This window comes from Mobula birostris, chromosome 10, assembly GCF_030028105.1.
Source record: "Mobula birostris isolate sMobBir1 chromosome 10, sMobBir1.hap1, whole genome shotgun sequence".
NCBI classification, from domain to species: domain Eukaryota; kingdom Metazoa; phylum Chordata; class Chondrichthyes; order Myliobatiformes; family Myliobatidae; genus Mobula; species Mobula birostris.
Genome location: NC_092379.1, coordinates 110,927,236 through 110,942,292, shown reverse-complemented (window position 1 = coordinate 110,942,292; position 15,057 = coordinate 110,927,236). Strand labels below are relative to the sequence as shown.

At 38.1% G+C, this 15,057-nt stretch overlaps 1 protein-coding gene across 2 annotated transcripts in view; it reads right to left on the bottom strand.

Annotated features, from left to right (window-relative positions):
• Window positions 1-15,057, bottom strand: part of LOC140204573 (rho guanine nucleotide exchange factor 9) — a 247,829-nt gene that overhangs the window by 110,709 nt on the left and 122,063 nt on the right. The window contains exons 1-3 of one of the 2 annotated variants that reach the window (XM_072271293.1): window positions 12,706-12,724; window positions 6,153-6,344; window positions 526-705 (exon numbers count right to left, since the gene is read on the bottom strand). In XM_072271293.1, coding sequence (XP_072127394.1) covers window positions 526-705; window positions 6,153-6,227 — 255 coding nt within the window. In that variant the 5' untranslated portion in view covers window positions 6,228-6,344; window positions 12,706-12,724. Of the gene's footprint in view, window positions 1-525; window positions 706-6,152; window positions 6,345-12,705; window positions 12,725-15,057 lie in introns of those variants that run through there. The other variant, XM_072271292.1, reaches the window with a different exon arrangement.

Below are 15,057 nucleotides of genomic sequence, written 5' to 3'. Positions count from 1 at the left end.
GTGAGCTTTAATCTATTACTTCTACTTACCAGAATATTAATAAAAAGAGGATTGGACAAAGTTGTTGGACGGTACAAAAATAATTAGAAATATCAGGAGTATTTTTAAACAATTTGTACATTGAAGGCTTTACTGGTTTTGAGTAAGAAATGTGATTAAAGTGAGAATACATTTAAAAAGGAAGAATATAAGGCAATCGATGGCTTTTGTACTTTTTTACTTTGTTTTTCTTTTTTTTGTTATAACTGTTCGTTATAATGTTAATAGAACTAAACAAACTGAAATTGTGAAATGTAATATTTCTAATGAATTTGAGATTGCATTGTCCGCAAATCAATTAAAACCAGTTTTAATGGGGTTAATGTTTTCATTAAGCTAGCAGCCAGAAACATTTTGTCCAATATCGCTAAAATAAACAAAACAACATTAGGATATGCTTGCAATGTATTTCAAGTATAAATGTAAAAATACAAGACAAGAACAGAAACAAAAAGAAAACCCAAATGATTACAGAATATACTTTACATGTTCTAAGAAGCATGGTCCAATTTCACTCAGATGAGGATCTTCCTTGTTATACTGCTTCTCCAGGTCTCTGACAAAACTCATCTGAAATCTATAAATGTCTTCAATATTTCCAAAAATGACTTTCAACTGTTCATCGCTAAACATGTCTCTGCGCTTCCTGCATTGTTTGAGGTACCCCTATAAGAAAAAAATAACAATTATATGTCTGTGGCAAACTTGATTTGCATGAAAGAGCAAGTTAATTCAAGGTAATGATTAGTTAGAAATAAGGCAGTCAGTCTCTACGAAACTAATTCTTCAGATATCCATGTAGTTTTTTTTAAAGAATAGTAACGTCTGGATAACATGTACAGCCAAGTCACAGAATTGAGTCTCCTGAATTTTCAAATAAATTAACATAATGAAAAATAATTGAACGAAATAATAAATGACCAAAATGTGAACATTTTCTATCCCAGGTTTTTAAAGGGATTAGATAAGGATGTTGCTGGTGTAAGTTTGGGCATCTAAAAAGATCTCACTATTCAGGCAACTCTTCAATTGCATTGAAGAACATCACATGGTACACAACTACATTCAGACAATTGGGATAACAAAGAGTTATTGAATAGTGTAACTACTATTGAAAAGTATTACTAAAATCTCTACCTCAAGAATATTCATTGGATCAAATCACTTTCAAAGTGATTTGGCATGAATTATAGAGGGTTGGTCTTGCCTGATGACCATGACTGAATTTTCCAAAGTGTCATAAAATTATTGAGTTATGTAGCACAGAAATAGCCCCTCAGCTGACTCCATCCCTCCCAACCTTTTTACCCATTTATACTATTCTCATATTTCCTCAGCCCCATATCATTCTGTGACTTGCCTATTTAAGTGTCTCTCTAAATGCTTTTTAAACATATTAACTGTATTGAATTCCACCACATTTTCTTGCAATAGGTTTCAGATATTAACCAATCTCTGCAAAATAAATTTACCCACAAGAACTTCTTTAAATCTCCTTCCTCTTACCTCATAACTGTATTCTTTTGTTTTTGATACCACTGACATGGAAAAAGATTCTGTGTAACCACTCTTTGTCTACTTTTCATAATCTAATATACTACTACCAAAACACCACACAGCCTCCTTTCTTGCAAGGAAAAAGAGGTTATCCTGCCCAATCTCTCCCTATAACTAAAGTCCTCCGATCCAGGCAAAAACCTTCTGCCATCTCTCCAGTGCAATCACATCCTTTCTAGAGTGTGGTGACCAGAAACATACATTGTGTTTCAAGTGCAGTCTAACCAATGGTTTCATTAGTGTGACTATTAATGAATGGGGAAATGCCCATGAATCTCAGTTACATTGATCTGTAAAAAGGCTCTTGATGAAGTCCCTGAGAATAAGCTATGACTAAAGCTGAAGCTCAATAAACTGGAATTTAAAGTAACTTTGAGCAGCAAAGAAAAGGAATGATGGGATGTGCTTGAATTCACAGAGCACAATCAGTTGTTTACTGCAGAGACAATTTAGTGAATTAGTAAGGACATGGGAGAGCAGATCAAAAGCCAGATATCCAAGACATAAACACAAGAGCTTCTGATGATGCTAGAAATCCAGAGCAACACACACAAACTGCTGGAGGAACTCAGCAGGTCTGGCAGCATCGATAGAAAGGAATAAACAGTTGACACTTTGGGTCGAGAACATTCATCAGGACAGGAAAAGAGTGGGAAGAAGCCTGGTGGCCAACCATTTTAATTCCAATCCCCATTCCCATATTTTGGTCCATAGTCTCCCCTACTGCAACGAAGAGGCTTCTCTCTTGTTGGAGGAGCAACACATCATATTCCTTCTGGGTAGCCTCCAACCTGATAGCGTGAACATCAATATCTCTAACTTCCAGTCATTTTTCCTCTTACCCTTCCCACTTCTTCCATTCACCTCTTACCTCTTCTCTTCTTCTTACCTGCCTATCACTTCCCCCTGGTGACCCCCCCACTTCCCTTTCTCCTCTCCTATCCGATTCCTTCTTCTTCAGCTCTTTACCTTTTCCACCTATCACCTCCCAGCTTCCATCTTCATCCCCCGTCCTCCATTCACCTGGCTTCATCAATCACCTTCGAGCTTCTATTCCTTCCCCTCCTTCCCTCCTCCCACCCCCCCCAACTTTCTCATTCTGATTTCCTTCTCCTTCTTTTCCAGTCCTGATGAAGGGTCTGCAGCCTGAAATGTTGACTGTTTATCCCATTCCACAGGAATAAACTGACTTGCTGTGTTGCTCCAAACAAAAGACTATGCAACATTGTATGCAGTTGGGATAAATTATAATAAAAATAATTGGTTGTAGATTAAGCAATAGGTAAAAAAATGTTCAAAGATTTCACTTAAAAATTCACTTTGGATCTAAAAGCAATCTTACTTTCTAAACAATAAAAACGCAAACATTTTTCCTTAAATTTGGTCCTACATGTGCACAATTTCTATGAACAAATTGTATATTAAAGCAATTTCCTCCAGGTTATATTTTGCCAGTGATTATTTCGAAGTCAGATAGTACTGTTGTCAAACTAGCCAGGGGACCTGTTGTTATGATCCACCTTGTGGCGCTGCCGTTCTTCTGATATAGCTGCTCTAGGGCAATCTGCAGCCCTCAAACGTTCGCTCATAATAAAACTAGGATTACATGGTGTGGGTGTAAAGTGAGTAGGCAATTAAACTATTTGCACAGTGGTATCGATATTTTTCATACAGTATCTTCCAGCCTTAGTATTCTGCAGTCACCTGTATGAAAAGGTTAATTAGTGGAGCTTTCATCAGTGTTACTTCACCAGAGTTATTTCCCAAATCAATTGCTGTCTGCAAGCTTCGATCTCATCCTCTGTGATACGCCCGCACCTTGCTGATAACATAAGATTACACGTGCAGTCTGGCCTTTGAGCTCATTTCTCTGAAGTAAAACTTAATTCAGAGGCAAAAGGACAACAAAATGAGCTTGCTTTACACCAACACACCTCAGAAGGTGGAAATAAGATTCCCTTAAAGATATTTGTGGGCCTTTGTGACCTGGGAATCAATTCAGGCAATTATCATGTGAGGTATACCCACATGGTGTGGTATTTGGTCTCTATGTACAGTGTTTGTAAAAAACAAAAATGATGCACTTTTTTTGAAGAGGAGTGCAGCAAGGTTCCACCATGCCAATTCCTGGGATGTCAGGTCTGATGCATGAAGAGGGATGGAATAAGCCACAGCTTTATTATTTTGTGCTCACATGAATGAGAGAAGGCCTCATTGAAAAATACAATAAAATCCAACCTGACCTCTCGTCATCAGGAGACAAGAAATAGAGTCACTCTCAAAATAAGGAAATGTAGAGAAATTTCTTCAAGTCAAAGAATTTTAAAAATCCTCTGCTTCAGAGAACTGTAGAGGGTCAAAAATTGATTGCATTCAAAACAAAGAAAGATATGCCTCTGGATATTAGAAGTGATAGAAATAAACCACGAAAGGCAGGGCAGGTGTGGTCTACCCCTAAGTAAATGTTTGAAATTGTTCCATCCATCTGCTCAAAAGTACTCCCTGGCTTCCATTGCAGCCTTTTCTATAGCTCATCAGAGTCATCATGGAGAGAGCCCTTTGCATCAATACAGCAATGGCACAGCAGCTGTGAACTCGCCATACGCTCCCACTGGGACCTGCTCAGGCCCCATTTTAGTGCATGAATCTGTGCAAAGCATGCACTCTAAACCTAATGAATATTTGCCCAATTTCATGAATATTTTCAGGAGTGCCAGGTGGGTTTTGGAACGGTATACAGCAAATGCTCAGTGCACCAGAAGAGATATGATTCACGGGCCATCTGACTTTGCTATTCTAAGAGATGTGTGCACAAATTATTTAGAAGTTAACAAATCAAGGTATATGGTAGAAACAGAAAATAATCAAAATGGTGGAACGCTGGCCTTTAAAGCTGGAGGATAGAGGTGTTGCTACAGCAATAAAAAGCCTTGGTGTTAGAGTAATCCGGATTTCTATCAGCTGTTCTGGGTACCAGAACCTCAGAAAGTATATATTGTCTGTGGAAAGAGTACAGAAATTACATATGGTCCTCTGATAGCTCAGTTACAAGGAAATGACAAAACACTGTTGTGCTCCCAAGAATTTTGAAGAGACTTACAGTATTTGTTTGTATATTTACACAAATTAATAAAGTAGGTTACACAGAACTATTTATTCTGCCCATGGATTAGGGTGCCCTATCTGAACATTAGAGTCAGGCCTTTCAGAAGTGCAGTTAGGCAAACATTTTATACACAATAGATAGTGAAATGTAGATTATCTCCACAAATTGCAAAAAAAAAACAGGCTCAGTTAAATGTTAATATAATTTTCAGATTAATAGCTTACAGGTATTAATATGGCACAGTGTAAACAGCAACATGCTGCCAAGTTAACCCTATTTCTCATGAGTAGCCTGCAAGATTCTCACTGAGAACCACTGGTCTGGCTTTTCAACGTCTGTTATTGTGGGACTTAGTGTGTGTTCTGCAGTGTTTGTACAATGCCAACACAAAAATGTGATATGCTTGTATAGCTGGTGTTCAATGTTGATTTGCAAATAGGTTCCAAACAAGAGTGGGAAGTTGACTTGGCTTCCCCGACTAAAAACCTGAAGGAGCTGACGTGGTGCTGACTACGATTCACATTAGATAAGTTTGATGTATACCACTCTTGATTTTCCAAAGTCCAAATGCCACTGAAACAAGCCTACAGGTTTAGCCTTTATGTCTAAATATTGTTTCCAAGGGGCACTCTCATTGGAACTAACAATTCTCTTATTATTGGCTGCAATGGTTAAGAGGGCCCAATCAAATGCTGCAGTCATATTGTCCAATACATACAACAGCTAGTCTTAGCAAGCTCATATTAAAACTCAAAGGCAGTGAAGTTTTACTGGGCACTGTAATTCTGACTAAGAAAGGTCAAGTACCTTTACGTGATAACCTCAATCACTTCAATCTTGCTTCATAATACCAGGATTGCATTGTCGTGGGCAGTAACTATGCAGGACGATTTTGCACAAGTTACGTCAAAATAAATGCTGCATTGCATTCAACATCACTGCATATGTCCAATGGCTTTCATATGTGGATTAAACATATGAAGGACCTGCAGATGTATACAAATGCCATGCTGCTACTTTGTGTTTGGCGATCAAGTTTAAATAGACAATTGTGTAATTCACAAGCAATATTTGACAGAATTTCTCATTTTTAAATTTTTGGACATATTGATTGAGGTTTAAAACCAAGTGCAAGTTTTCTATGGGTTTTTCTTCCATAACTACCAGCAGGTGGCACAAAGTTAATGGAACACTATTGAAGCACATTTCACTGAACTTCCGCTAATGTCACAGTGGTGTAGTGTGAAGACTCAAGATAATTCATTCCTTATGACTCTTTAATATACTGCAGCTTTTAATATCAGCTGCAAATACACAATTTATAAATTATTAAGATATGAACTTTTAATGGCATTTTAAAGACTAACAATAAATGCTTCCAAGAACAAATGTGTGGAAATCAGAGAGCTTGTGTGTAATTTATGTTGTCATTAATGGGAGTTTGGATTACCTCACAGATGTCCTTCAGGTGCTTAATGTAGTGCCGTTCTGTGCTCATTATTTCATTGATGACATTTGCTCTCATCTGGTCTCTGTTCTGGATGCTTCTGCCAAGACACAGGCAGTCAGAGTTTGGGTCCAGATGTCCATTTTGAATCTCGCTACTGGCTTCATCTACAGTGTCTTCCTGATTCACCCAAAGCTGCCAATAAAGGAAAGAGACAGCATTGTCTAATATGTTGTCACATATACAGTCCATCCAGCATTATCTGTGCCATTATATCGAATGCCAAGACTGAAAAACATCCCATACATTTTTTATAACCACCTTTTGACCAATCCTGCTACCTTTCAGGATTTCTCTTTAATACTTTATCACATTACATTTCCATAACCAATGATACAATACAACAATATATTAAAATGTACAAAACAATGCAGTGCAAACAGCTCCCAGGCAAATGTGTATTCCTCTAATTCTCTGGCATTACTTCAATAACTAGAATATTGGAAAATTATAGTTTAAGTCTCTGCTAATTCCTCCCCTTCCTTTGGTAGCCAGGTCTGGTGTTTAATGTTTACTCTATGTTTATTACAGCCATTTCATTCTTTCATTTTAATGTCCCTTTCTTTTATAAAGACAGATGCAATATATCCATTAAGGACCTTACTGATATCCTCCATTTCCATACACAGATTAAATTTTTGGTCACTAATGAACTGAAATCTTTTCTTAGTTATCTTCTTATTCTTTATGTAATAATAAGAAACATTTGTATGTCCTTCACTTTTATTTACCTGCACTTTGTGATGCCTTCTGATTTCCTAATTTCCCTTTTAATTTCACCCCAATTCTCTTCTGGATTTGTCTGACACTGGCTTCCTTTTCTCCACTTTGATACATCTTGTTTTCATGGAGACTTTAGATTTGGCAGTCCAATCTTTATCCTTTTGGGATTTGTTCACCCTCAGATACTGGAGCGTCTTTCTTTAATGCCTTGCAATCCTCTTAGACAAACCTCTATTAGCTGCATCCAGTCTACTTTTACTGAATCGCTTCCTTGTCTGGTAAAATTAGCCTTTCCTGAATTTAGAATACTTAATTCTAATTTTATCTGGGTCTTGTTCTGTAATTATGTTAAATCTTTCAGAATTAAAACCAGAAAACCATTCTACTTTTACCTAGACAGCTTTTTCCATTAAACTAAATCCAGAATTCCCCCTACTTTGATGAACTACATACAGGCTGAAAATGTTCTGATGAATGCAATTTAAACATTCTCTTAAAAAAATTAAACAACTTTCAGATGCTAAAAATGTAAAGCAAAGCTTAAATTCAAATTCTGCTTTGTGAAATGCCTGCATTCAGTCCTCCAGAAAAATCCTGAACTTCCTGGCACTTCATTTCCTCATCCCATTCCCACTATTGGTCTATAGCCTCCTGAACTGTCACAGTGAGGTCCAGCACAAGCTTGAGTAACACTATCTCATTTTCCATGTGGGCAGCCTTCAGGTAATCTGAAGTCTCTATCTAGAGATAGATCCACCAAAAGCTTGCTAAAAATCACACAATTGATTTGAGGTGAAAAGCTTAGTGTCATAGCACTATCCCTAGAGAAAATCATCCTGGCATGTCCGATGCCTACAGTTTTTAGCTAACATCGATGAAGATTAATCAAGAGTAGCGGTTCAGACAGACTTCTATCTCTGATATGCCTGCTCTTGCTAATATGGATAATATATTTAATTTGAACTTTCTAATTTGAATGCCTTATCAATTGACAACATTTGAATATTTTGCATTATCAGATGTTGTAAATGTTGGTCGGCATACTCAGGTGTTTATTACATTTGGAGGACTTGCTCCTTATCCATTATGTTTACATCTCAAAAAGAAAGTGAATGATGCTCAAACGTGTAATGAGAATTGAACCAAGACTGACCAGTAAAACACATTTGGGGAGCATTTTTACAATAACATAATGAGGCTGAAAATACTAATTGACAGATAAAGACCAATGTTTTAACTTGAAAGAGACCTGGAATAAACTTTGGAACAACAAATAGAATTAAAAATATTAATAATCTAGGACATCAGACAGGTCCAAAAAAATCTTAAAATGATCATTTCCAGCGTCCAGATGAGATATTTTGTATTGTGAACAAGAACAAACTGGTCAGCAGGGACATATCAAAGATAACTAAATCATGAAACAAAAAGACAAGAATGACAAAATGATTTATTGATAAAAATCAATTTCAAGGCAAAGAAAAACTACTGTTAAATTATCAAGGGATGTAAAAAGACTATTGACCATAAGATATAGGAGCTCAATTGGGTCATTCGGCCCATGGAGTCTGCTCCAATATTTCATCATGGCTGATCCATTTCCCTCCCACCTTCTCCCCATATCCCTTTATGCCCTGACTAATCAAGAATATATCAATCTCTGGCTTAAACATACCCTGTAACTTGGCCTCCACAATTGCCGGTGGCAATTAATTCCACAGATTCACCACCATCTAGCTAAAGAAATTCCTCCTCTTCTCCTTTGTAAATGGACGTCCCTTTATTCTGATGCTGTGTCCTCTGGTGCTAGACTCCCCCACCAAAAGAAACATTCTCTCCACATCCGCTCTATAGAACCCTTTTAACATTCGATGAGTTTCAATGAGATCCTCCCTCATTCTTCTGAATTCCAGTGAGTACAGCCCAAGTACCATCAAACGCTCCTCATATGATAAGCCTTTCAATCCTGGATTCATTTATGTGAACCTCCTTTGAACTCTCTTCAATGTCAGCACATCCTTTTTTAGATAAGAGAGCCAAAACTGTTCATAATACTCCAAGTCAGGCCTCACCAGTGTCTTAAAAATCTCAACGTTACATCCTTGCCAAACAACCATAAATATAAGGTAGACAGAACAAATCTATAAAGCAATCAGCTTAATGTCAGCAGTAGGAAAGATAATTTAATCTTTACTCAAAGATTAAATAGCAAACTCCTGTGGAAATTCCAAGAAAATATTATGCTGATTGAGCTTATTTATTTATTGTAGAAGTCACAGAAAAGGAAATAAGTGTAAGGTGTAAGGCAGAATGGTCTCAAAACTCTATTGCATTCTGATAGGCCAGCTAAAAGAACGCTTAGATCATCTGCTCTGTAATTTTTAATTGTACCCAAGGTCCCAAGAGCTACTGAAAGGTTGCTACATTTCATTGAAATGTGCCACCCCAGCCAACGGCAAGTCAGTGAAGAGAAAAGGCCAGAGGATGCAGGCACAATCAGTGCCAGGGTTGGCTTGGCAACTAGTTAACTGGCTGGATTGTGGAGGATTATTGTCAAGCAAATCTGGAGCTGTCAAGCTCTAAAAAATAAGAGATTGTCACTAATAAATAGATACATACATGAGAAGTCTGGCCAAGAAAATGAAAGAGTAGGATATATAGGACTTAGGAAATGGATTTAGATAAGGGAAGAAGCAAGGACTCAAATTAAACATAATGCTGACATAGATGGGTCGAATTGCTCCTTTCTGTGCCGTATACATTACATAATATTGTGTGATCCTACTTAGTAATTAAATAAGAAGAAATTATTCCGAGAATATTCAACATTAAGCTGAATATGGTTGAGGAGAATAGCATAGATGTATTTAAAAGTTAGATAGATAAACTCTGAAGGGAGAAAGGACAGAAGGTTATTACCATTTAACCAGCTGTCATGGTTAAACTTAAAATAAAATTCCAGATATATCTTTTCAATTCCAATTAGCGTCTTGAATACGTTGATAAATAGCCTTCTTTTTTAAGCCTGACAGTTCTCAACTTTTCTAATTTTCACTCACAACCCGGTCCCCTGACACAACCAAACAGTAGTGTGACTCTGGTTGTGACTACTTTCTCCTATCACAGGAGCCACTGCCTTTTACAGGTTGATAATTCCGTGGACTGTTACAGCTCCTCAGCATTTTACTCAAATAGCTGTTATTCATATGCAGAGTGAGACAAGCAATGTTTGCATTACGAGCAAGTGAGGGCATGTCAATTGAATCTGATCCTGTCCTTATCCACATGGCCATGTACATTTGATAGCTGGGGTCACCGTGCAGTGACACAAAGAGGAATTCATGGCTGCTTATTTTTTCCATGACTTGCCTGGAGTCAAAATGATCTTTAGCTCATGACAGTGCATTCACATACTAAGCCATTGATGGATTGCTCCTGATTAAATTGATAAATGCCAAAAGAGGTTCTTCTTTATCATATGTCAAATGTCAAGTTTTTACCAGTTTCTCATAATTTATGAGATTCTGTGTATTCATAAAATCAAGCTCCAGTGCTCTATTGCTATGTTACTTATCTATTGCTATGATAGATATAGCAATATATAACCCATCCTCGACTGCAGCTCATACTTTCGCATTTTCACATTAGACTTGATGTTACTCTCTCATTGGCCCAACCAAGATTTTGGCAAATAATAAAGACTGTCTAATTATTTGGGGGCTCTTTACTGATAATATTCCTTTTAATGGACTTTCACACTGAGCACATTGAAGAGTATGCATAGGATCCACCGTTCAGCCCACACTGTCTAATATGATGACAGATTGAACAGTCCCTTCTACCTGCACAAGATTCATATCCCTTCATGTCCTACATATTCATCTAAACAGCACCATCATATTTCACCAGCAATCCAGGGATACCAGTCGCTATGTAGAAAACTCGCCCACGCATCTCCTTTGTACTTCCCCCATCAACACCCCCCCACCCCATCCCTCACCTTACAGCTATCCCTATAGTAAGTGAGACTTCTACTGTCAAAAAAGACTCTGATTGTCTACCCTATGTACCTCTCATAATTTTTATCAATTCCAATCAGGTCACCCTCATGCTAGACACTCAGAGAAACAATCCAAGTTTGCCCATCCTCATGCCCTCTCATCCAGCCAGCAACCCAGTAAACCTCTTCTGCGTCCAGAGATCTCTGCATGCTTCCTGCAATAGGCTGAGCAGTACTGCACAAAACAATACTAGCTGAAGTTTGATGCAATTGTAACATGACTTCCTGAAACTAATAGTCAATGCCCTGACCAGTGAAGGAGAACACATGCCTTCTTTACCACTCCATCTACTTGTGTTGCCGCAAGATCCCTCTATATATCAATGTAAGTACCCTTGCATCAAGGCAATCAAATTTCTTCAATCTTTTCATCCTCTTACAAGCTACAGTCTCTTAATACAAAACTTGGTGCCACCTTATTAATAAATCCCAAATTATTCATCTTTTTTTTCTCTTTCTGTCCGTGGAATGTTCTGATTAACAGGCTCTTAATCCTCCCTTTGCTCCTTAACATAAAAAAAACCAAGGAGAAATGTTGCTAACTGTAGCATAAATTATCCAACACTCCACTTAGATAAATGCATTGTATCATCAGAATTAGATGACACTATGTTTCCTGAAATGTCTACTTTGTCAGCTGGATCATGCAGATTGTCGCCGAATTAAAGTAGTGATCTTGACAGCTGTATCACATTTAGAATTCCTTGCAACTTTGTCCAGGAAGACCAGCCGACACACAAGCACATTATATTAGTCATCGTCAGGGAGTGTAAATCATTCTCATATCATCAGCAGCTGTGATTCATTTATCAGTTTTCTTGAAGGTGTATAACCTGTGAGTCCAAGGATAGAGCTGCAAAAGTGAACACTTTTGAAGTTGGCATTTCATGTATATTCTCCTACCACAAAATTGTTTCTAAATCATACACATATATAGTAATGGAATAATGCAATGCAAAAAAAAGGTATTGGCTAAATTTTAGGCTCATTTATAAAATGAATTAGAACAGAAATACTCAAAGGAATTCCCACTTTTCTGGTTGATAAGTGCACCATAACAACAATTTCCAAGGCTCCAAGAATGCCCCTTAAGGAAGTGAAGACTTCATGAAGACAAGAAATGAAATACAGTTGGCCCTCCTCGCGGATACCCAAAAACCTGTCTTAATGAGGTGGACCTTAGGACCCAGCGGAACCCCAGACCTTATTTAACCTGTTTCAGTGCGGTGGACATTAGGACCCGGCGAAAGAGCCCTGAATCCGCAGTGTTTCTGTTCACAAAAATAATCACGATCACGATTGAAAATAAAGTGGAAATAAAAAAGCGATCAGAAAGAGGTGAAACGCCATCAGTCGTTGGAAAAGTGTTTGGCTACAGTCCATCAAGGATCGGAACAATTTTAAAGGATAAAATGAGAAAGGTCCCGCCCGATTAAAGCTACAATTATTACTGAGCAATGCAGTGGTTTAATCATTGGGTTTTGGGGTGTTGGGTTTTTGATTCTCCACATCAACCCAGCAGGGATGGAGAGGGCACTTGGGAGCGATCTGTCACTGGATTGAACTCGGGAACTTCCATTCCCAACCCGGCGCTGAAACATACGTTTCTTAAGTGTTTTATATGCACAGAAAGGTAAAATATATACTATATACTAAGACAAACATTTGACTAACTGACGCCAAATAATATCGGATGTACCTGTTCCGACTTACTTAGTAAGAGAACTTCCGTTTTTTTTTCGATTGCGATCCTCGATAACCTATGCACATCCTCCCGTATATTTTAAATTATCTCTAGATTACTTATAATACCTAATACAATGTAAATGCCATGTAAAATAGTTGTTATACTGCATTGTTTAGGGAATAGTGACAAGAAAAAAAAGTCTGTACATGCTCGAACAACAAGTGCTGGAAGAGCACTTCCGGGTTTTCTCGATTCGTGGTTGGTTGAATTCGCGCATGCGGAACTCGCGGATAAGGAGGGCCGACTGTACAATGAAATCAAAGTGTACAAGCAATTCTAAACACAAGTAGGGAAATCCTAGACTGCCAAAAATTTTAATCTGGATTTAAAGGCACGATGGCATCCTCCAAAAAGCAACATGGTGGAGTTGCTTGGTGTTTTCTTCTGTCATGCATCCAACTGGTAACAACACTGCCCGAAGCACATAAATTCAACATTACACTCGATTTCCTAACCTATTTATTCAGGAGCAGTTTGCATCATAGCTTTCTCATGAATCTAAAAACTTTGATGCAGGAAAGTTCTATAATAGAGTTCAGGTCATGGGATGGCAGCTCTTGTAATCTTAAAGATGGTTGGGTTAAAAGTTCATTGAGATTGAGGTGGAATGAATTTAGGTTTCTGCTTGACTATCAGCTACATCAGCACTTAAATGTGTCTAGTGGTTTATTACTTATTGATCCTTTGATTGTTTCTTGAAAGTTGTTCAGCATCTGGTTACGTTATCAAATGAACAAATCAATTAAGTATAAAGCCAATAGAATGTGTTCATTAAACAACACACATCAAAGCAGGCCAGGCAGCATCTGTAGGAAGAGGTACAGTCGACGTTTCAGGCCGAGACCTTTCATCAGGACTAACTGAAGGAAGAGCTAGTAAGAGATTTGAAAGTGGGAGGGGGAGGGGGAGATCCAAAATGATAGGAGAAGACAGGAGGGGGAGGGATGGAGCCAAGACTTGCCCAGGTGATTGGCAAAAGGGATATGACAGGATCAATCATGGGACAGGAGGCCCAGGGAGAAGGAAAAGGGGGAGGGGGGGAAAACCCAGAGGATGGGAAAGGGGTATAGTGAGAGGGACAGAGGGAGAAAAAGGAGAGAGAGAGAGAGAGAGAAAGAATAAATAAATAATGGATGGGGTACAAGGGGGAGGTGGGGCATTAGCGGAAGTTAGAGAATCAAAATGAATTAATTTATAAATCAGGGATCATAGTAAATGATTCAACTTTTGACCACAGCTGAGAATAATGTTTTAAAATTATGGTATGTTCAACATTTGTCTTGGGTGTCAAACTTCAGGTTATTTGCAAATTATATGATCTCAACCTGCTTGTTGTATTGCCTTCCTTTCCTACTTACTCTTCAGCCTTTAAAAGTTGCCAAGTTGAAGCCAACCTAGGGATGTGTATTATGTTGGCACATTTTAATTACAGGGAGCTGGTCATAGTAACACCAGATCATTCCTTTGCAGGTGTTTTTTGGCTTCATTTTAAAACCCTGCTGCTGAAGGCAAAGATGACCTGGAACATTTTACTCCAAGAACCTCACTGTATTTTGACCTGCAGAATCTTCATTGAATTTGATCAACCCAGAGGCAAACTGGGCTGATGTCTAATTAAAGCTGGAGTTCATCTTTTTAATTGCTTGTAGTTTCTTGTGGCTTATTCTGTCAGAGCTCTGGAGAGTGTTGTACAACAGAGTCCTGGGGACAAAGTACATAGTTCCCAAAAAGTGGTGAAATACACTCAGTGGCTACTTTATTAGGCACAGCAGTGGAACCCAGTGTGGTCTTCTGCATACTATTGTTATAATGTATGGTTATTTAAGTTACTGTCTGCCTGAACAGGTCTGGCCACTCTCTTCTGACCTCTTTCATTAACAAGGCATTAAGGCATTTTCACCCTCAGAATTGACAATCACTGGATTTGTTGTTTTTTTTTTTGTTTTTGCACCATTCTCTGTAAACTGTAGAGACTGCTGTATATCAAAATACCAGATCAGCAGCTTCTGAGATAGTCAAACCACCCTGTCTGGCACCAACAATCGTTCCTCTGTCAAAGTCATTTATGTTACCTTTCTTTCTCAATCTGATATTCAGTCTGAACAACAACTAAATCTCTTGACCACGCTTGCAAGCTTTTATGCATTGAATTGCTGCCACATGATTAGCTGATTAGATATTTGCATTAATGAGCAGGTACATAGGTGTACCTAATAAAGTGGCCACTGAGTGTAGATAGGGTGACAAAAAAGTCATTTGGAGCATATGCTTTCATCAGTTAGGGAGCTCAGTACTTGGAAAGCCATGTTACAGCTGTT